The 25,221-nt window shown below is 35.3% G+C and overlaps 1 protein-coding gene across 2 annotated transcripts; it reads left to right on the forward strand.

Annotated features, from left to right (window-relative positions):
- On the forward strand, positions 1-25,221 carry Pi4KIIalpha (phosphatidylinositol 4-kinase II alpha). Of its 2 annotated transcripts, none has more exons than XM_068763411.1 (11): positions 1-360; positions 11,803-11,921; positions 18,519-18,719; positions 19,727-19,852; positions 20,449-20,546; positions 21,134-21,260; positions 22,445-22,590; positions 23,684-23,759; positions 23,914-24,053; positions 24,583-24,688; positions 25,052-25,221. In XM_068763411.1, the coding sequence occupies exons 1-10, from the start codon at positions 135-137 to the stop codon at positions 24,668-24,670; spliced, it is 1,347 nt and encodes a 448-aa protein (XP_068619512.1). In that variant the 5' UTR covers positions 1-134; the 3' UTR covers positions 24,671-24,688; positions 25,052-25,221. The 2 variants fall into 2 exon arrangements, with proteins under 2 accessions (XP_068619512.1, XP_068619513.1); XM_068763412.1 differs by lacking the exon at positions 1-360 and adding an exon at positions 753-818.

The raw sequence follows: 25,221 nt of genomic DNA on the forward strand, positions 1-25,221 counted from the left end.
GTCAATCATTGCGTTCTATGCTTTATGAGCACAATTGAATGAAGAGAGGTGTTTGTGTAAATGATTGTGAAACAAAGAATTTTCGAACGCGAAATAGATGAGGTTCGGTGCGGGACCACTGGTTAACATTACTCATGAGTACGGAAGAGACTCTGTTAAATCTCGATTTCGACAAACCGAACTCCAATATTACGCCTCCCGATGACGGCGTGGTGTCTCTATCTAGTAGCGCCGAGGACATTTGTTTAGTACCAGAGGTCGGGTTTGAGGGCAACGTGGATTCTCCAGGTCTAAACCGGGAGTCACAGCCGCTCTTAAGCGGCCGTGGCGACTTCGAAGTCTCCTTCAATCATTTTCCAGGTAAGATACTAACAATGTTTAAAAAAGCTGTAAAAAATATTAGGTTTATAATATCTCTATCGCTAGCGTAAATTATATTTGTAAAGTTTTTTAAATAATTTCCATTTTAAGTACATTTACTCAACTACTTTTACGCAGTTGTTTGGCTTCAGTCGACACAGATAACGTAGACACACATAAATATACGTACGACGTTGGACTCACCTTGGGATTGGCCAAATAATTTAGACAGCCATTAGTTTTATTTATTTCTATTTTAAACCGCAATATCATTTGTTATTGATTTGCTCAAACTTCATGTTATTAATTCTTTTCAAAACTGCTGAAACTGTCTAATGAACTATGTGAATTTAGTTACAAGAGGCAATGTTTAACGTCAATTTTCAGTGAAGCATAACTACTGTAAAATTGTAAGACTTTTTATGCATATAAAACTATGGATTTTACTTTTCGATGCAGTAAGTGTTCAAAAACCATTTCTTCTTTATGCTTTATCTATTCATTACATTAAATTAGTAATTAAGTTGTGTTTAATTGTAATCAATTTGATAAAAAAATTGCCATATGCTAACAATTGTACATTCAACTTTTGCAATTTTTATTTTATATATATTGTTTTAATTACTACACTTATCAGCTTAAAGGTTTAAAAACCTATTGAGTATAGATAGATTTAACTTTTAATAAAAAAGATTTTTAATTTAAACTAATGTTATGTTAAAACCAGCTGTCTTAACAGACTACTATTAAATGTTGATGTAGCATTGTCACAGTTAAATAGAAAAAGGTAGAATAGTTTAGATGACTCTCAGAGTTAATGAACAAACAACAATATTTATCTTAATGTTAGTTTTTATTATTGATAGTAATTTTTTTCTATAAACTATATCCCTTTTTGGGTGTAGACTAACTCCTATCCATTACATGATTCTCTTGTAATTTCTGAAACTTGAAATGATATTTTCTCCTTTTGTCAGCCATTATTTCTTTTCTGAATTGGACTTTTTCATTTGTTCACTCAGCACCATGACATTTGCTAAAGATAGGTTTTCATCATAGCTTTTCTCTGTTTTCATTGAGATTCCATTTTCTGACATTATTAACAAGATCATATGTCCACCATGTAGATGGACATCATACTTCATATTAATTATTTTAATTTAATAATTACTTACAAAACTGCCCATTCATACTAAATAGAAGCATTCCTGGAGTTTCTTCCTCTACTTCTTCTCTCTGTCCTAAACGATAGCAGTGATATTAGCCAGGCAATAGCAACTGGCTAAGTTGAGGTATAAGCGAGTGACAAACCAAGCTGGAGTCCCCTTGTGGGGGCCCTTGAGCTGAGTCACTCTATGAAGCATTCACCGAAGCAATCTAAGAGTTTGGTGGCCTCGCAATCCAGTAAAATATTAAACGAATTAAAAGAGGTCTAAAGCTAGCATACTCTGCGTCTTGGTACTTGCGATTTAGACAGCAGTGAGAGTCCCATAACAAAAAAATTCCAAAAATATGTCCTTTGCTACCAATATACTGTTTTTAGCTCTGTCCACATAAATAATGCATGGGTTTAATGAGCAAAGAAAATCTTTCCCTACTGTTACTATTATACTTTGATTAATTATTGCAATGTAATTAATAATAATTCATTCACAAATTATTACTGCATTTACATCATTTGTCTGAAGCTTACCAGAAGAGCAATAAGAACTGCTACTATCCCTCCAAACTGCCAATAACCCTTTACATTAGTAGATGTCTTGATAAATTTCGACAAGTGCTGCCATATGATCCTGAATGGCCTACATATGTTTTTTTAATATTGTAAGACTCAATAATAATAATAATAATGAAAAAATATTTTTATGGTAATGCTAAATAATACAAAACTTTTTTAGGTTTCATTTGCCATGAAAGGTTTAGTACCTAGGTACAGGTGTTTTAATTTTCTCTGTAATTTCTTTGTATAAAGAAGAGTGTTATTGGTTTCCTTGCAATTTTTTAATTTTCTTCCTCTGCAAGAACCTTTTAGATACCTTAACAAAAATATTTCTATAGCCAGTATTTCTTAATATGGATTATTATGCGAAATGAGATATTTGGTGCAGGTATAAGTTTTGGCTTATTAGACATGGCACTCATATTTCTGATAATTAAAAGTAATCCTGCTTGTGAGAATGAGATAAACTAATTCTGTTTGTGAGAAAGTAAACACTATGGCAATAGTTAACTTTGTACATTTATTGATAAGTGACTCATTGAACCTTTATATTCTTAGCCAATCATAACATGGCTGGTCTAGGTGTGTAAATGTGTAGTGTGTGTAATGCACATGTATTACATACTTTATTGAATATATTTAATTTTTTTTTCTGTTGGCAACATTCTCTGTTTATACCACTTTATCTCTTTATTTCTTTAATGTATTTTACTTCACACACTAGAAAATAATAATAATAATATATTAAAGTCTAAGCTATCATAGACTCGGAATGCAGATCTGCTGTATGGAGTGGGCTAGAAACTTAACAGATGTTTTTTTTTTAAATGAAATGTAACAATGTTTGATTCATACATTAAGAAGCCATTATGCATTTAAATGTGTGATACTGTTTAGTGTATTAGCATGTATAGTAATATGCATTGTTGTGTCTGGTCGCAAGTGCTAGATCTACTGAGGAGTGTTGCAATATAAATTATAGGGACAAATCCCTACTACTTTTTTTTTCGCTAAAATAAAATTATAGAAATTTTATTTTTAAAATGAGGTGCTTCATATATATATATATTTAATCTTTACACAATCTAGGTAGATATGACTTCATTAGTATAAATATTTTCATACTTCTATATAAAATAACAGAAAGGATATTTTTGGAGGGAATAAAAAAAATTGTGTTTGATTTGTAATATGGTATTTAAAATTTGGATTACTACACATCAAAATGAATTATTGTATGGTAGATACTACAATAATTCATAGATCAGGAACAGATGTTCCTACAGACTGTGTACTTCCGGAAGTAATTGTATATTAGGATCGATTTAAGTGGAATGAATGTATTTTTGTAACGATATTATTGTCCTTATGATGATTCTGAGTATATTTTTATTATATTTACTTTTTTAGAAATCTTACATGAACAATAGTGAGAGACACTTTACAAATAAAAGAAAAAAAAGAACTCATTCTTCTTGGGTTAGGGTGTATGTGTATGTAATAAAGTTCCATAACATGTCTTAGACTTACTCTTTCTGAGTTTTAAATCTAAAATTAAAATTATTAAGGGGACCCAAAAATAATGTCATTTCTGTCAACATATTTTACAGAAAAAACTGATTAATTTTTACCGCTCCAGCATTAAAAATTTGTATACTAGATGGCAAAGGGTTGTTGATAACAAAAGTGAATATTGCATTGATTATCAATAAAAACTTAAAATATAGTGTGAATTTAACTTAAAACAGCAACATTACTTTACAGTCCCCTTAATATGTTATTAAATAAATATTAATATAGCATTCAAAAGCTTTTAGTCAATTTATATGCCCGAAACTTTAAGGTTTCACGTCTGATTTACACAATTGTTATTATAATGTAAGAAAAAAAGGTAAAATATCATTTCAAAGAGCAACTCAGCCTTCAAAGTGGTAGCTTACCACTTTGAATATGAATAATGTATAATTCAATGATTCAAAAGCACACTTAAATGCCTTGTTGAATAAAGATGTTATATTTTTGAATTTTGAATTTTCATTATTAAAAATTGAAACTGTATTGAAAACTAAGTTTTAAATATTTCTAAATGTATTGAAAACAGTCATATTGTTGATATGGTTCATATAATATTACTCATAACAAGATTATATTGCATAGCACACAAATCCCTCAGTGGTTGGTTTGAGTCACTGTCTTAAGTTACATTTTATACAATACATGTTATAAGTTCAACTTGCCTTATGCTTCACTAGACAAAAACAGCTCATGTAATAATTATAGCACCATATTTAATTGGTTTGGTATGGCTTTGAGTATTCACATTTATACATATGGTATGGGAATATGATCTTTGAGGCTGAACTATGTATGTATAAATGGGAGAATGTGAGGGTGAAACTTAAAGAAGGGGTGGTGGCATGTTATATTGTTTAAGTAACAAACATTAGTCACACTAAAGTAAGTAAAATAATAAGATGTTTTTTTAATCTTAAGTTTGACAATTATTCTTAAAAGATATGCCAATCCAATAAAAATGTGAACTTCCCATCTCAGAAATTACAAGATACACTGCTGGAGGGAGACCATGACAATTTCAAAGACAAGTGGGTTGGTCTAAGTTTACCGTCATTGAATGCAGGCAACCCAAGGTCTTTGAACAATCTCTTTGGATATGATCCCGGGCACACACTGCTAGCTTATATTGCACGTCTTCAATTACTCCACAAATTTCATAATTAGAAGACTGCTTTTCTCATGAGATGTGCAAGCTTCGCTGATGGAAAATGTCAGGAATGTAGTGCAAAGACTATTTTAAATATTTCCTTGGGCATGTCACCATACAATGGACCGTGATAATCAAATTTTTATCATAAATTTGATTTTGCTTGCAAACTTAACTGTTTTGATCCATAGCAGAATAATAATTTTTGGAATTGATAATTTTTTCAGTTCTTTTTCCAATTTTTCGATACCTTTGTTCATATGGGGACCAAAAACGCCATAGTTACTACTTTTTGCACAAGCATATCTATAATATATAATTATAACAAGATTTCAAACAAGTAAGCAGTTGTACACGCAGTTAAATGCAAATTTTATGAATCAGACATTGATAAAGCGAAGCAAGCACACATGCAAATCAATCATTTATTGCTTACCAGGTAGATGTGATAATGCTTTGTTGTGTTTACATGTATTTAGGTTTCCAGGTTAATACTGTAATTTTTATGTTTGTGATTTAGTTTTGCAAATTATTCTTAGTTATTATATTGTAATGTACAGGTTGATGGTAGGTAGGTAGGTTATATTGTAATGGCTGTGCGCATTTACTTGTGCTTGTCGACTATACTCGACGCTCATACCGAAGTGGTTAAATCAAAATGTTTTTTTTTTCAATGGTCGCCGCTATGGGGACCCCTCGTATCCTTATCTATTGTAGGACTGGGACATTGTTTTTATTTAATAATTTTGTGGTTCATGTAATTTTTTTATTTTCGCGCTCTTCTATCGTTCCTGCTATGATACTCCATTACTTTATTTTCATTAATCCTACAATTCTTTAAAAAAGCAAAATGGTTAAATTAAAACTAAAATTTTCTCCCCTTAACGATCAAATTGTCCGCTGTTGGGCGTGGGCCACATGTAAGGAAACACTGGTTTAGACAGCTACACAAGAAGCGTTCAACTTTTGAGAATGATAGAGAGGACAACTCGGCTCAATAGGTTCTTATCATTGTATTAATATACTGTTATCTGTAGAAGTATTGATTAGTTAAAACAATGTTTGTTTTCGGTACGAAAGGTCGACAGCCGAGAACTGTCTGACCTGTCTACGGTCTTATTTTGAAATAATGAGTTTGTACTATCCATACTACTATGTTCTAGATTTCAAAATATTTCGATGAATTAAATTAACACATTTTTGACCGGTCACGAGTTAAATATTTAATGGAATCAGGCGTTACCTTGCGGAAGTCCATCCTAAGTAAAAAAAGGACCAATATTTAGCTACTTCCGCACATGCAGTGGTAGTCGTGCAACAAAGTGCACTGCCCGCCAGCCCGCTGATAATGCGTATGCGGCAAACAATGCGAATCACACAACCGCCACCGCCAAATTACTCAACATGTGCTTCACCCCTCCACGGGGCATCCTCAGGAGATATGTTACACCGGCTAGTGCCAAACACAGAGTCTAGAGAGAGAGAGAGTGACTAAATATTGCTCCTTTTCCTACTTCGGTCTCGTGTTTTTGAGACCGAAGGTTGCTGTCCGGCCACGAGTAAACTCGTCATGCTATTTTTTCACATCGCTGTTGTTTGCTCTATTAGCGACTTCAGTGCTATTGTTGTTCCGTATAACACAAGCTATTTCTCTCGCTTATAACACACGTGAAATCTTTTTCTGTGAAAATGTTCAATAAATAAAAAACGATGGAACGTAATTAAGAACCTTTCAATGAATAATACGCGGATGTTTTACCTGACTGTCCGAGTGATTATAAATCAAATTGTAGAGAGTCACTCTGATATTAGGCCACCAAAATATCAAAAAAGAAATAAAATAGAAACAGATAGTAACGATGATTTGAAAGAAGAGTGGAGCGAAGATGATATTACACCAAGTAAGAGACCACGTCTTAGAAAAAATAGTCATTAGAAAAGCAGGTCCGACTAGAGTGCGTAGAATACGTTCTTTAAAGTGAAAACAAACCTAAAATAGATATATTCGTAAAAGCTGTTAGGTATGTATGTGATTGTTATACTGCGTATCATACAGAATACAAAAAGAAATATAAAAAGTTGAATGATAAATAAAGTTTATATTTATTGTTTTACTTCCACTTCTAATTATGAAATAATAATTTTTTAGTAAAATCGCTTTCTAACTATGTTTTAAGTAATAAATGAGTATGCTTAGGAAAAAAATTATAATAGTATTGCATAAAATAACGCTAAATAAAAATAGTCAATTGGAAATGTAAATAATTGAAATATCAAGATATGTGGTCAAGGTTGGGAGATTATGCGTGAATGGAGTGTAAATGAATGCTATGAGAAGGATAGAAAATGTGAATGGTGTAAGAAGAAAGTGAGAAATCGTGAAGATAGAGAGAGTGGGGGTGAAAATGAAAATGTGCAATGAAATGTATCCTTAGCTTGGAAAATTTTGCTGACAAATAAGCTATACATCAACACCTTTAAAGTTTATCTATAACCAAACACCCTATATTAACCATAGTAGACGAAACGTTGAAACTCATCACCAGATTCAGTCATAGCGTCGCGTCACGTAAATGTATGTAAAGTATATAAACGATAAAATGCAAAGTGTTCATCTTTAATAAGTCACGTGCCCCCTTATCGGGTAATTTATTATCTATAGGTATACACGTTTTTATGATGTAACGTTAATTGATCTAACAGAAGTTTTTATCTAATAATCGTGTAACTTTTTTTTTGTTTTTGAGTGCACGAAAGAGGTTTTACACTGCAATTTTAAAAATACATTTATTAACTAAATTATTTGCTAAAATAATGTTTTTTCTTCTTCGACTTATTAAGGATATACAGGATGATTGGTTGCTTTAAAGCTTTTGGTGATAGAGCTATACATTTACACTTTTAAAGCTTTCACATCTAAGCTAAGTATATATACTATTGTATTACCACCGGCATGTTATATATATATATATATATATATATATATATATATATATATATATATATATATATATATATATATATACAACAGGTACCTTTACTAAAAAAAATTATTCACTTCTATGTGGATCACATTGTTACGTATGACACTAGAAACTTTGCAATTATGTCAAAAATTATTTTTAATTCAATGTATATCACCGTCGTTTTCCAATAAAACTAGTGGAAAGCGATATGAATCCAAAGTCTTACGATGACCGTAACTTGGTCACTTGCGCCCAGCTTGTGGGATTTCACTATCAGATCGAATCAGAAACGGGGAGATCCGTAGAAGTAATACAGCACGGCGGATTTTCATTCTTTTTCTCTCTTTCTTTTCAGTTCAACCCCTATCATGGGTCGACAGGATCTTTATTTACATTGTAATGTTTCACATAATTTTAATTGATTTCCATTCTCGTTTTCCGTCCTTCTCAATGTCTTTCAATCTTTCCTCTATTTTTCTTCATAATATCTCATTCCACAATCTTCTATACATCGCCTCACTTTCTACGCTTACCTTCCAGAGTGCTACAATTCACGTTAATTATTTTTAAAATGTAACTTTTAACAATTTATTTATTATTAATTCTTATTTCATTGCTATTTATACCGCACTTTTAATATTGCCTTTTATTGTCTCTCCTATCACCTTTTTGCAGAAACCCAAAAAGGTCTAGCGACACTCCTCTTCACCCACCAGTGAGGTGATGTTCTCTATTCTCTCTGTTAACCGATATCGGTATTCAGCTTTTATTCGCACTAAATATAGCACAGCCGGTGTAGGACTGTGGATAGAACATGTTACGTACTGCATAGAACGGATGGCCGCTGGTTTCTTAAGATTCTGGTGTAGAGAACATGTATCAACAGGTCGTCGGAAGACGCTTGATGCCGCTTTCGAGCGGTCCTGTTGGAAGGCATATGTTCAGCAGTGGACTTCTCAGGAATGAAATGATGACGCCTATGCTTATGTACTTTTACTTGGGTTCTATAATTTTGTTACATTAGAAGCGTATCTGAAGTTATTGAGTCATATTTCCGATACGGGTTCGCAAGCGCTTGCGTGCAGCCCGTCTGAGGAACATAAACAAAAAGTAAATTGCTTTGTCCTCGTATACTAATACAATCCAAGATTTGTTTTAAATATATATGCAATGTTTTTTGTTATGACTCGCGGAAACGTAAAGGTAATTTTAAATGCAATTACAAATAGTAGTATCCGAAATTAACCTTAGAATAAATCATTGTAATAGTTTGTATTTTTTTTTCTTAAACGTGGTTTTTAATAAATTCAAAATAACTTTATTCAAGTAGGCATTAAATGCGCTTTTGAATCGCTGATTATTTTAAAATTTTAAGTAGTAAGCTACCACCGCCTTAGAATGCTGATAAAGTGCCGACCAGAAACTAGATATTTGCTTTTTTAAATGAAATTTAACAATTCCTTTTTTCATATGTATCAATAAAAATGAAATAATATGTTGATGATCAATAATAGTTCTGTTAAAAGTTCGAATATGAATAATACATTCCATTCCATGTGTGGCCTATACGACCCCTGCTGCACTTTCCGTTCAGGCCATTTGCAGTTCTTATTGAAAAACAAATAATTCTTAAACAAATGAATTGTAGGCTCGTATATAGATAACTTCACATCACATATGCGCATACGTAATGCATATTAAAATTTATATCTTTACCTTGTTAATTACATCTTTGCAGTATTGAAAAAGTATAAAGCGTACGTCTTAAACGACTTTTTTAATTTTTAAAATGTGTGTCGTATATACGAACCAAGCGGCCTGAATGGAAAATATTCAAAAATTGCCGTGACATATATGCGAAATACGTAATATATTAATTATTAATCATGTAAATGAGTCAATATTTTTTTTAATCTCTCAGAAATTATTGATATAATGATATAGTGTGTCATATATTAATTGACAGAGGAAGCCGTCGTCAGTCTACTTTTGGTAATATAAACGGCAGGGTTCTATGTCCAGCTGTGAACATCCTGTAGTTGAAATGATAATGATGTAGCAATCATATGAGAACTCTTCATATTACTGGCCAGTTCAATTTAGTTTTTTTTGTAAGAACAATTATTAAGAACCTTGAATATTATTTTAAATCAGCTCAACACTTTCGTTACCTGTGCCGGAGTTAGCCGGCAACCACTTTTTAATGTGTGCTTATATGTAGATCCCTGTTTTAAGATTTATCACAGGCAAATAAATCACTAAGAATTATTCTAACTTCTATTTGTAATTAATATACCAGTTGTGGGAGTCGTATATATACTGATGTGATGTCTGAATGAATAATAGGTGTAAGATTTTGTGGGCGAGCGTAGCCGACGGGCGAACTTAGTGTGCCGAATTAGTGCAGCGAGCACATGCACGCACCGGTGACGCGGGCGCAGACCTTTTGTTACTTTTGTTACTTTTGTTTCTTTTATTTCTTTTGCGCCTTTGTTCTATTGCCCGCTTTCACTCGGTCGCAGAGCACATTGCGCCCCAGAGTCCTACGACGAATGCACGTCCTTTTTGCTCGCACTCAAGCGCTAATAAAAATTTGTTCGTGTGTTAAATAAATTGATAAAGTGTTACAAACGTCTTTTAATATGACACTAACTCTTTACAGTAAAGTCTTTAAATATGTAATACAAGTTAGAAATTTCGAACATCAGCTTACCGCCATGCAATGTACACACTTAGCGGCGTATATGATTGGTTCAGTAGCGTTACTTCAGTGGAACGGACTGCGGTAAGGAAAGAGTTAATAATGGAGTTAACATATAGCATGGGATCTGACGCTAAACGGAGCAATAATCATCATCTTAGGACGTATACTGCTAGACATATCCCCCCTCCCCCTTCATTTTCTGTAGGACCGAGTGGAAGGAAACAGCCTGCATCTAGCGTCTTCTGCCGACCTTAATGAAGTAATCTGTCCACTTGGTGACAATACAACTAATTAAATATAATTACGTAGTAGACATAATATGTAGAGATAACCTGAAACTAAGTAGTTGATAACAAATATTAACATAAACCCTGCGTTCGCGTTCAAGATAGGACGGTAAGGAGGGGCCCGTGTCCCGATCGCCTAGTAGTCCGATTCGCAACACTTACACTACACTACAGTCACAACACTACGGGTATACCGTGGTCCACGCTGCCGTCAACACTGACCAGACATGCGCGCTAGTCGTAAGTTCTGCCGGCCAGCTGGGTCGCGCTGAGTTTGTGTCCTCGATGGCTGGCTGGGTTGGCCCCGCTGCCTCTATCTCGCGGCCACTACCTTTGTGACTTCCTCGTCTCCCCGCCGAGTACTGATACGGGTTCGGAAACTCGAATCTTGTAAATTTTATATAGTTCACGGACCCCTCCGTTCCGTGAACTCATTACTGATGAAGCTGTAAAAGCCGCAAGGCTAACAGCACAAACTTCACACGAGACTATAGACTATTGACTACGGGTATAGTACTTCGTGCAAACGTCTTCGTTTTAACTGGAATACGATCTGCCATCGTATAATTTTTAGATCGCGGACCTTCTGTTTTCGCGAGCTCAATTTTGATAAGGTTGCACAAAATCTAAATCGGCTAGCAGCATAATGTTAATCACATCAAATGCAAGGCATGGTAGCCTAGGGGTAGAGGACTAAAACTTGCGATAATAGGTGTCGGATTCGATTACTGGGCGACATTCTTATATAATTCACACTTTGTATACAGCTATATAGATTTGCCACTGCTCACAAACAAGTTTCCAGAGGATGGGCAGCAACATGCCTTCCAAGCGTGGAGATTACGGCATATCCCCCCATAGATTTGATTGGGGGAGGCCTATACCTTGCAGTGGGCGTTGATGCATTGATACGACCACAATAAAGCGTTATACGGAATCAAATAAGCGTGTTGTACGAGAATATACGATGCGTGTGTACGGAGGAACTGAAGCAACATTTTTTATCAATACACCTGTGAAATAAATATTAAACGTTTTTCCAGATGACCCACAGTTCAGCGAGCTGGTATGGCAGGCGGAGGTGGCCATCGACAACGGCATATTCCCCGAGAGGATATACCAGGGCTCGAGCGGTTCTTACTTCGTCAAAAACCCCGGCGGTGTAAGTTTTTATTTTCCCACAGAAACTAAAATTTTGCTCGTATATTTTTGTATTTATAATCGCGTACAGAAAACATATTTATTTATTCGTATTAAAATAATGTGAGGGTACTTTTACAATTGATTATTAAATGAGGGTAGTCTTAACCCTTAGTAGCCTGATTTACGAAAGTGATTTTTTTTTAATATTACTTTGTTTGCTTGAGGGTCTAGATGAAGGGAAAAATAGATTTTTTTTTAATTTCGTTGGAAAGAATATTATACAACAGTAAAATACGTACAGCCAACCTATAAAAAAACTAATAGTAATGTGAACATTCGGTCTAAAAGATTGGTATCAAAATTGAAACTCTAGGTTATTAAGGGTTAAAAAGGCGGGCGTCAGTATCGAGGAGACAGTTAAGCAAGTGTTTCGAGGCGTTCAGTGCTAGTGTTATTATGTTGGAATAGCAGTGTATTTAGTTTGTAGAGTGCGATCTCTGTACTAACACTGTAGTTTGTTAAGACTACGTACTTTACTATAGTTTTAAGTTTATGGTTAATATGTCACCGTTTAGCGCAGTGTTTCCCAACGTGTGGTCCACGCCCCACTGGTGGGCAATTCGAAAGTATATTTAAATATTTATTTAAACTTTATTGTACACCAAAACTGTCTTTAAAGCAACAAAAAGGATATAACAAATAAAATAGATATTAAAAACAAATTTAAACAATTTATATACAATTACAAGAGGCGGTCTTATCGCTCGAGGCGATCTCTACCAGACGACCTTTCGGTGGAAATGAGAGACATGAAGGAGAGCGTGGTTGACGGTGTACATAATAAAAAAATTGAATATACTACACATTTCGGACTATAGTACACTTATACATATACATACACATATATACACGTGAACATATATACAAACATACTTATATACATATATGTTACATACGGGTGTAAGGATTTTAGAAAGGCTAAGGGACAGTACAAAATAGCTTTAAAATACTGGTTTAGTGAATACTTAACACAATAGATTAAATCTCTCGTTATCACCTTAATACAGTAAATATAGTAATTAATTTCAAAGCTTTATTGTCAGTCAAAAATCATGATATGTATTAGAATTTTTTTAACAAGTTTTTGTTTAATAAACTACTTCAAGATAATTAAGAGAATGCTATAAATTTAATTTAATACTCTTTATTGTACACACTAGAAAATATATACAAAGTTTGATAATAGTAAAGAAAAAGTACAATGGGCGGTCTTATCGAACCTAGCAATGTTTTCCAGACAACCATAGCATGATAACAGAAGAGGTGTAAGTTATGTAGCGAGTAGTTGTTTATACATATATTTATTCATATATACTTATAATAAATACATTATAATACATCATTATAATTGAAACTATAGCGCACATATCCACACGTGCGCACACTCCATAACAAACAATAAACATTTAATATATATTTACACTGCATACATATTAACAGGGGTGGCCAAGCTCCTTGATAGTTAGAGCCGCAGTTCGAAATTTAAAATATTTTCTGAGTCGCAATTTAAAACGCATTTAAAACACGCGAACGAATTTTTTTTTTACAAAAATTTTAATTATTGACCAAAGTACAATATATGTGTATTGAAGTTAGATACAATGGCACACGTATATGACAGCACTCCTAATAATACTTAAGATGCTGGTTAGTTAATTATGATCGATGTAAATTGGCACGCGAGCCGTAGTTTGGCCATCCCTGATATATATTAAATAAAAACATAATTTTAACTCGAATCGCGCTTATTTAAGAGAAAATAAAGAAACAAGAAAAGTACTGAATTAATGGTGAAGTAATCAATAAAAAGGTATATAAAAGTAAATGTAATAAAATAAAAATAATACATATATATAAGGGGTGAATGTAAATCTCATTTGCTAACATTGACACCGTATAGTCTAATATATATAATTCTCGTGTCACGGTGTTCGAACTTGAACTCCTCTGAAACGGCTTGACTGGTTTTTACCAAATTTAATATGCGTATTCAGTAGGTCTGAGAATCGGCTACTATCTATTTTCTATACCCCTAAGTGATAAAGGTTGTTCACACTTAAATTTTTTTTTTATTTTTTTAACGAAATTTTTTGTTTTTATTTTTTTATGATACAGCATACAAGAATACATACAACCATAAATTTTCACCCCTCTACGATCAACCCTTATTTTTCATTTGTAAATTAATATATCAATTTTTTTTTGCAAAACAACGTTTGCGGGATCAGCTAGTAGTACTATATAAATTTAATCTGCAACATGGTATAGCAAGGTGATCAAAAACAATGCATTTCAATTATTTGCGTCTTGATTGAACGAGCGCCTTGACGTCACGAAAGATTTCACCACAAATTTATGCAGCGTCGCGACCTTGACACAGCCCGCGTCTCGTTTCTACGCAGTCGACAATATGGCCACCCTATTGAAAACGAAAGCGATCCGTATTCAATTCCAACAAATCGAGATTTTATGGATAATATACACCACAAGGCATTCTCTAAATATCACCACAAAACGAAACTTATTAGGTAATAAAAATTAGTAAGAATTAGTAAAAAGAACAAGCAAGAATTGTAAATAAAGAAAACAAATATACTCTGTGAAATAAGAACGAATGTAATTAAGAATGTAGACATGAAAAGAAAGGCGATGTGAAAGAAGATCGGAGCGTAAAGAATAAAAGATTTTGTGAATGATGCAAGGAAAAGAGAGAAAGAATTTGTGAGGGAAAAAAGGAGAAAGAGCAACAGAATTAAAAAAATATATGCTGTTGAGGTAAAATGTCGATGCTGCTAGCCCAGGGGCTTGTATAGCTTCATCAGAACTTGAGTTCAGGGTGCGGATGGGTCCGTGAACTTAAAAACAAAACAAAAGCTATCATATATAATTGGACGCGTTCCAGTTGTACGAAGCCACACGTAGCCCTCTCTACTCGAGTAGAGGTGTGTAGTATTGTGAATGTGCGGCTTGGGAAGGTAGCGTGGACCACAGGCGAGCCAAGGACGGATCCGGATTCAATTTCAGTTCGGTTAGGGAGCGGGCGGTCGCCTAAAATCGGGTGTTGTGGTCTCCGAATTGTAACGTTCCTGCACTAAACAAACCATCCAGCGATTTCTCGCGACCTTGTCCCTCTAGTGCATGGTTGCACAGACTTATTAAGACTAGGGGCCACTCGGGCAAATCATGAACTGATGGCGGACCGGCCGCCAGAAGTACAGTTATGAAAGACAATAAAGAATTGATAATAATTAGAATTCAATATTTTTCGAATGTACGAGAGTATTATTTTTGCTGTCGGCGGGCCACCAGTATTTGACCGGCGGGCCGCGGTCTACCAAACAAACCTTCTATCAACATTGGTAACCTTGATATCTGTGTTGCTACTTATTTATAAGTTACACAACATGGAGATTATTAGAATCTAATGTTTATAAGTTGTGTAACACTAAAAATTGTACACATGCAAGCAATTAAAAAGAGTGAATATACACATTCCATTAGACTAGAGTAGATTTTCAACAGGACCGGTTTGGAGCGGGATTTAGGTAGATGTGAGTTGAGTAGACATATTACACTGCGCTTTCCTGTCTGCGTTCTTCAATCTAAAGCCTTAGACCCAAGTGGCAATCTGTTCTACGCGTTTTATAATCTTCCCCACTGTGCCTTACCACGTCGATTATTTTCGTTCGTCAACAGATGTCCGATAATATTGCTTCACTAAACTATGTTAATTATTGCATAACGATCGTGGAACTTGAAATACCAAAAAACTGGTTGTATAAAAAGCGTTTTATTAAAAGCAATTTATAATTTTGTTTAATTCATGTCTTCATTTATTTAATGTTATGGACTCTTAAAGTAGGTTACTAGGTGGGTTTAGTTTTAGTATTAGTTACAAAAGAGAGGTGTTCGTGCAATGTTTATGAGAGGTAGAGTTTCTATTGGATGAAAGTATCGTCAATTTTATATAAATATTGTAACGTATAATATACGTTGTATAGTATAATTGCGACACTAGGGTAGAGTGTTACCAAACGTGGAGCCCACGCCAACGCCAACGCAATTCGAAAGTGGATTCGACACGAGTTTTATATCAAAACGAAACCCTTTTGTTTTAATAAAAAAATTATGTATTTTACATAGGGGGACTTATGAGTTTTAGAAAGAATTTAAAATCAATGGTCTACACTCAACTCGTCCGATTGTTTAAAATTGCTGAGGTACCCGCAAACATTTTGCTTGCGCATGCGCGGCCATCGGACATTTTGGGCAGAATCTTTCCGCGACACAGCCTTGCCGCTGCTTTGTGCTGAATCGCCATGTTCATATAACTTAAACTTGCTTTTTTCATTCTCGATTAATCTTAATTAAGTTTTGCTGTGATTAACATTTTTAATGACAACGATACAACTCCATTGAGGTCTAAAGTGCGGGTTCGAGGGCGTACTTCGCCTCTCCGCACCACGCACGCCCAGTACAATCTTTGAGCTTTACGGCTCTGTGTACCACTTGCCAGCATTGCACCAAAGACTGCGAGAAGTGTCTCAGAAGGCTTTATTTCCTTCTCACTCTCGATTAAATTATATATTTGTTGACTTAGCCTCTCATTTAGACGTTCAACAATATACGTGGTAAAAGTGACCTCAAAAATACTGTTTGAGATTGTTGTGTGTTCTGCTCAGACCTGCGTTTGGAAACTTCGTAGTTTTAAGTTGAACTAACTTACTACACCAACATCAACTTCACTGGCCTACATGTGACCTCTGTTGGAGAATAGTAGTATCAAAAATAGTGCAATAAATAGTATAATACCAGATGATAATTACAAAGAAAATACGTGTTAAATATTTGAACAATAAATAATGTTGGAGGAAACCTAGAATGTAGTGGTTGAGGACGGATGTAATGGAATGAAAGAAAAAGACTGGGAAAATTGTAGAATGAAAGAAACAGTACGACAGATAAGATGATACATGAAAGAGAACAATGATAATAATAAAAAATATGAATAAATTTCTAGAATTAAAAAGTCCAACACGAGATAGGGGAACGAGAGGTCCCCAACAGCGGGGACCATAAAAAAAACAGAAAAAAAACACTACCGTCGGAGTGTCCCCGAAACACGAATGCTTTCGTTTTTAGTATAGCTCACGGACCCTTCCGCTCCGTGAACTCAAGTCAGATGAAGCTGTAAAAGTCTTAGGGCTAACAGCATTAACATCATTAAATCAGTGGAGTACAGTAAATACGTTTCACTTTACGGTAACCAATCTCGAAGATTTTGAAACCTAAAAGTTATTACATGTAAAAAATAAATGCTCCTTTGATTTGTACATTAATCGCGTAACATTTGTACATTTTAATGTACATGATACATCATGTGCATTAGATTAGAAAGGAGCTAAATTGAAATCCTTCACGGGGTTAAGAGATCTTTCAGTTTAGATCTCTTATTTGGTGTGATTGAGACAAATTTTATACGTCCAACCCGGCTTTGCAAACTTTATTTATAAAAGCTAAAAGCAGGGTTTTTTGTTAAAGATGTAAAAATTTTAAAAAATGTATATATATATCTGTCCAAAAATCTATCATTTCAGAAATAAATAAAGTAATAAACATCGCCGCCCCGTATAATAAAAACACAAAAGCCGTTACGGCTTTTGTGGCTAACGGGATTTAAAATATTTGCAATTTACGAGTTCCAATATACCTTGTTGATTTGTTTCATAATTTTCTGGCTAAAAATGGCGGAGATAGGCAAAGTTACTCTTTTTTCTCTAAATAATTTATACGATATAATAAAAAAAATATATATTCCTGTTCGGCACGCTAACAACAGATTAAATTAGCTATCAAACTATACAAAGATTATAATTTTAACTGTATGAATTTTTAAGATATAACTAATATTTAGTTTTTCGTCTCTCCTGAAAAATTGCATTTTCGGACATATAATTTTATTCGACGGAGCGGCGATACATAGTAAAACTACTACATATTAAAAATTAATTGGTGTTTACTATCCGGAACTGCAGACTTTATACTGTCAGAAATTATTGGCCTATCGCACTTTGTACAGGTGAATGGAAAAAAATATCACATTGCAAATAATTATTAAGTGGCACTGAAAGTCAATTGACTATCCATATGGGTCATTAGGCCGATATTTCTCGTTCCAAAATGCAATGTACGCTTAAAGGCATTCTATACCAGTAAACTTTATAAGTGATCGGTGAAAAAAATAAGATAGTAAATAAATAATGTAATATGTTTAATGGAATCAGGCGTTACCTCGCGGAAGTCCATCCTAAGTAAGAAAAGGACCAATATTTAGCCACTTCCGCACATGCAGTGGTAGTCGTGCAATGAAATGCACCGCCCGCCAGCCCGCTGATAAATGCGTATGCGGCAAACAATGCGAATTACACAACCGCCACCGTCAAATTACTCAACACGTGTTTCACCCCTCCACGGGTCATCTTCAGGAGTTATGTTACACCGATTAGTGCCAAACACAGAGTCATATGTGTTCAATGTAATATGTTTTTAATTTCAGAAAATAATTGGCGTATTCAAGCCGAAAGATGAGGAACCGTATGGTAGACTGAACCCGAAGTGGACGAAATGGATGCACAAGTTATGCTGTCCCTGCTGCTTCGGTCGCTCGTGTCTCATTCCTAACCAGGGCTACCTATCCGAGGCCGGCGCCAGCCTCGTCGACTCCAAGATCGGTCTGAAAGTGGTGCCTAAAACGAGGGTACTTCAGAATACATACTTCATAAAATTACATATATATCAACATTTCAGCTGTAGGATATCCTGGACTTCCTTATCTCTATCTCTGAAATGACATGACCATGAGATTTAGTCAGATATTCGCAATTTGCTTGAAATATTACTTTCGCCAATTGTACGAAATTTCACCAGAAATAAGGGCTGAGCGCACGTTCTAAAGGAAGTCATACATTTTATAAGTAAAGAACTAAGTATATATTTTGGTCGTGTCAAGAGTTGCAATATTACTTGAACAGTGCTTCTCAAACTCATCGGAGTTCAACATCTGTTGCTGGAGATTGTCAAACTCCCTTATGGCCCTCAAAACAAGGGCCTTTATGATAATGAGTGTGAAGCTCTTGCTCTACTATTATATACTAAGCCATTAAGACACTACACCAGCCACTGCTGATAAAACTATGGCAGGTTGTGAAATAAGGATGGAGAACACTGAAGTAACCGTTCAAAAACCACAGCTGCAAGTCAGCCTATCCTACCTGCCTATTCCTAGTCTGCCTATTCTATAAATAAATACTTACATATTTTCATCACATTATAACTCAATTAAAGAATAAATAAAATATATTCATTTTACAAATTAATTTTGTATTCTCCGGCCCGACCCATTTTATTTTAATAGATGCACTAAACGAAATGTTAATTTTGATAAATTTTCTATTCTATGAGTGAAATGGGGCAGCTTTTATATATGTTTTGACAGGTGTCAAACTTTTTTTTATTTAAAAACCTAATGTAAATTTTCAATGTTTGTTTTTATACATGTCTAGTATATACGACATGAGTAGTACCAGCTTGTTGGACCGACGAAATAATTATGGTCGCGGGAAGTCTGGATGCGAGCTGCGCAAGACCTGATATAAATCTTTGGGGGCTACCTATGTATTGCAGTGGCCGTGTGGCAGTGTGCAGTGGATGATATGAAGGTGATGAAATCTGTAGTTGGATATTAATGTTTTGGGTGGTTGACAGGTGGTGAAGCTGGTTTCGGAGACGTTCAACTACCTGCGGATAGACCGCGAGCGGTCGCGGCTCAAGCGGGCCATCACCGAACAGTTTCCCAATCTTCGCTTCAACAGGATGGGTCTGCCGCCGAAGGTATACTAACCTATAATAATAAAATTACAGTAATAATCACAGTATCTTAATAACACTATTTTCATACATATATACATATATTCTTTACATCTTCTAACGGTTTTCTAGTTTTATGTTTTTTCAAATCTCTTATCATACTATTAGCGCAAGAAAAGTATTATAACTTCATGCAGTAGTGTTTCCTCACTGCACATTGCACCAATTGTGGTCTTCAGTTTAAAGAGAAAAATTGAACATTAATCATTTGTACGAAGTCACGTTATGCAAGTGCATTCATAAAAATAAATACATTAAGATTAGAAGAACAGAGAACCACAACCTGCTCTGAGAAGAGGTCATAGCAAACAGTTTTACAATCTTCTTCAAAATTGTAGTTCAAGCAATCTATCGTTAAGGCATAGTATACATTCACTGCTTGACATAAGCCTACTGCATAATTCCAATAGGCACAGTAGGCATGGTTTCCCAAGCTATTTAACATAAAAATTATGTTCACCATTTTTTTTAAATAATGTTCCATTATGTTTTAATTTTATCAAAGCCACTAAATACAAACTATATTATGTAAGTTACAATGTTTTCTTGTGCATTTCCAGATGGGGTCGTTCCAACTCTTCGTGGAGGGTTATAAAGACGCGGACTATTGGTTGCGGAGGTTCGAACAGGAACCACCGCCCCCTCACGTCATGAGGAAGTTAGTTACCTCACTTTAACCAATAACAAATCAAGTGATATATAGACATCTCGTGTTTTGGCTTTCGGCTGTAATTTCAATAAAGGGAAACTGTTCTGCTACTATACTCTTCGCAAAGTACATTATATGAGAAAGACATTTGATTGTACTACATACCTACCAATGTATAAAGCTTTACTCAATCTGACAAGTCAGTATTATAATATCATATATAGGATGTAATATTAGTGGATCAAACATGGCCCAAGAGGTGGAGGCCCTCAATACTTATCCATTTCACCCCCATGTATATTCAGTAATTTTTAATGGTTGCACTGATTTAAGGAATAGTGATTTCTTTTGAGAATTTAATTATATAGTGTAAATGTTAAGTCTTCCTTTTCTTCTTTGCAGCAGATTGACACCACCTGCAAGGCATAGGCCTCTCCTAAAGGTCGATACAATGACCAGTCTTGCACTGTCTTCATACAGCAACTCCCCGCGACCTTAACTATATTAGGCCCTCTGCGTGGGCACCTTTAGAATAGACACGTTCTTCGCAAAGTTATAGCATAAAAACTACATTCATGTATATTTCTTGGTGGCAGGTTCCAACTGCAGTTTGAGCGGCTGGTGGTGCTGGACTACATAATCCGCAACACGGACCGCGGCAACGACAACTGGCTCATTAAGTACGACGCGCCCGGGGACGCGCTGCGCATGACCGAGCCCACGGTGAGCAGTTATATACAGCCCCGCCCCCCCACCACACGTATCTTGCAACTACATTATTCACAGGGTGCTCCTTAGTTATCACGCAATGATATTAACCACAAAACCCCATCATATGTCTCTTGTAGTCAAATCATCTACAGACCCCTTCATAACTTGTCCCTCACAATCACATTACCTACAGGCCCCCACCATATGACACTCGCTGACACAATGTTCACAGTCCCCCGCTACACGTCCATCATAGTCACATATTCACAAACCTTGCAATCACACTATGCGCAGATCACCCAACGCACATATCTCTAAATCACATTGTGAACACGACCCTCAAAGTTTTTTGCAATAACAAATCTACAGGATGTCCACCACAAGTCCTGATTACGAGGACCATTATCCACGCACTTTTTCGCACGTTCCTCTCAATTACACTTTTAACAGGCTCATCATCACAAGTCTTCATCATGCCACCCTTGCGGTCATTTAGAAGCAACCGGGGGGGGGGGGGGTCCTCCCCACAAGTAAGAACAGATACTTGTGATACTTGTGTACCGACATTCTATTATAGACGTGCCATATCACCATGTATTATCATTTTCTAGAAAAATATTGATTACAACGTCTAACAGTTGTTGCATATTGTGAAACGTAAACTAGATCTTGATTACATGAATGACATATGGTCCAAGAGACTTGATTTATATATTGAATAAGGCATTTAAACATGAAACATTTTTGTTCATCTAACACAGTGATTCCCAAAGTGGTCTATTGACCCCTGGGGGTCTATGACAACCTGCAAGGGGTCTACGTCAGCGAAAAAACAATTTGGGGGTCCATGAAATGAAAATCGGGGTCCACAATAGTGGATCCCAACACATATACTGATAGTACCTATTTACTTACATCATACTATCTTATCAAAACGTATATTTTACATAACAGATACAAAATTTTATTTTGAGCAGTTATAATTTAAATTCAATTAATAAATGTATAAATTAACATGTGTTTTTACTTTAAGTTTTTAACACTAAACTTCACTACAGTTAGAAATCTACAGAAAATTAATATCAGGTTTGTCAACAACTAGGAAAAACATGGCAAGGGGTCTACGACACAAAAAAGTTTGGGGAACTCTGATCTAACAGCTAATAATGTGACCGTCGTTTCTTCTGGTCTTTCAGGAGTGGTCAGGCGGCGTGGAAGTGCGTATCGCCGCCATAGACAACGGGCTGGCGTTCCCGTTCAAGCACCCTGACTCGTGGCGTGCCTACCCCTACCACTGGGCGTGGCTGCCGCAGGCCAAGCGCCCCTTCAGCCAAGAGACCAAGTCAGTTGACAATAAAAAAAATCTACGTAGTGCTACCGTAACCGCTGTACGGCGCCTTAGGAAAGCGTTGCGTGGTGGAGATTAGGAATCCCTTTTTTACCTGTTACTAAATTGCTAGATTATATCCTCCTCATAGTTCACAACTTTTGGGTTATACCGTTGGGAACACTACACTCTGCACTGTGCGCTACCGCGCTACCTGATTCTCCAAGCAGGTGATGTAGTTGTACTCACTCTCTTTCCGTACGTCATCAACGACGCATTAACGATTCAATGCGAGGTGGAGACCGTGGAAAATGAAGCATTAGAGAAGCCACCGGAAGCGTTGACGAAGGACAGTCAGAATTGAGCTGCCGATACTCTCGTCCCCCCTTCTCCCCACCACGCCATGCATACCTAAGGCGCGGTATAGCAGTTAATTTTTAATTCATTTTTCATTACATTTTTTATACTATTTAATTTGTCATGACATATCTTTGCTGACCGGCAACGAGTAAACTCGTGATGCGTGTTTTTTACATCACTCTTGTTATCTCTTTTGGCGACCAAACAGTACAATTGTTGGTCAATATAATACAAGCTGTTTCTTTCGCTTATAAGAGCCGTCAAATCTTTTGTTGTAAAAATATTTAATAATCAAAAAATATTAAACAATTATGGAATGTAATTGAGAATTTTTCAATGCAGATGTTTTTTCTGTTTGTCCGAGAGATTATATATCAAATTGTGTTAACTGTAAAAATTATATTGTATCTGAATAGAGTAGCTCTAATATTTGGCCACCAAAAAATCAGATTGTAACGACGATTTGAAAGAAGAGAGGAGAGAGAGAGCTTAATATTCCTAGTGCAACTATTGAAGTTGGCAACGCTCCAACTATCAGTAGAGTAACGGCTTTATTTTTTGATGGTAGTATTTTTGAATTAGTCGTAACGCAGACCAATTTGTAACATTATTAAATGGAATAGTTACGTAAAATTTATGCAAAAACTGTACTCTGCCGGTGACACGAAATTAATTTTCACTAAAATTGCCGGTCGAAAATGTGTATGTGTATATATCATGTTTTTTATGTAATTGTTCGTTTTTGCAGAGACTTGGTACTGCCTCTTCTGTCCGACATGAATTTTGTACAAGAGCTCTGCGATGAACTTCATGTACTGTTTAAGGTAAATAATAATTACGTTAATATTTCTGACAAAAGCTTAGAATGATCAAACCAGTTAAAGGCTTGCATCCAGCATCTTCCACCCACTCTTGCTCGTTTGCGTAAAGAACAATTTATGAGGTATTAATAAAATAATTATGTTGTACGTGTTGCAGCAAGACAAGGGTTTTGACAAGGGCCTGTTCGAGCGGCAGATGTCGGTGATGCGTGGCCAGGTTCTCAACCTGACGCAGGCGCTCAAGGACAACAAGAGTCCTGTGCAACTTGTGCAGATGCCCGCCGTCATCGTAGAGAGGTACCACCGCCAGTGTTCACCAAGTCCATTTTCACCATCAAAGCCAGTATTCACTGCTAATATTCATCACCGAAAGCATAGGTTTTAAAAACTGAAAAAGACACACACCTATTGAACTATTTGAGAATATGAAAGAGATAGCTATATAGATATAAAAATAGAGATATCGCTATATATGCAGCAAGTTATATATTTTATATTACGTGCATTACACAAATAAGGCAACATTGTGGTATTTCAAATTCAATGTACAGCAATGGGTCCGCAAAACTGAAGGGCAGTACTGTCGCAGTATATTTTGAAGACTAGGCAGCATATGCTGAGTCAGAGCCTTTTTGGTCGACATAGTGTTGCTTGCACTGTTATAAAGATATCTTTAATACATGATGAATGAACAGGTAGTGCAATAATTCAATAAGGATGGATACAAACTGACTTATATCCGTTACTATATATATATATATATATGTATATATACAGAGCATGATAAATAGACAAATAAATTAAAAAAAAATATTTATTTTGCCAGGTCTAAAAGTGGGACGACGTCGTCGCGATTCTTCGACTCGTTCCAGCAGCGATTCCAGCATAAGTCGCCGTTCTTCTCCTGGTGGTGAACGCATCTTTACCCACTGGTAGGAGATGGGCATCTCATATTGCAAGTTATATAAATACTTTATTATTAAAACTTATAAACAAACCGATATAATAACATTTAGTATATTTCAGGTATTCACAAAATAGTTAAAATCAAATCTTTAGTTTTATTGGTTTGAAAATGTGCATTATTTGTAATGAACTCTTCAAACCTACTTATGGAATTTCTTAAAATCCAATGTTCTTAAAAAACAAATATTTCGTACCAAATTTCTAGCCCTAAGTCACGTGGTTAATTTCTGGAACATATCATACAGGCTGTCCATCGCGATATATATTCAGCCCACTACAGCTTCAAATTTAATGTAATTTAAAACTTAATAGTGTTTTTCTAATTTCAGGCGAAAAGCAACGGCTGCACCCCTCAATGGAGGCTGAGATATATATTGTAAACAACTGTATGTATGTATGTATCGAGTAGATTAGCACATTATCAAATTATTCTATAGATTGTAACGGATATGTTTCACAGTGTGATGCGATGCCAGAGATATCACTGATCTAGTCTGAA

This window comes from Battus philenor, unplaced genomic scaffold (assembly GCF_028537555.1).
Source record: "Battus philenor isolate CCGP_79_NKW_IND1 unplaced genomic scaffold, ilBatPhil1.0.hap1 SCAF_18, whole genome shotgun sequence".
Lineage (NCBI taxonomy): Eukaryota > Metazoa > Arthropoda > Insecta > Lepidoptera > Papilionidae > Battus > Battus philenor.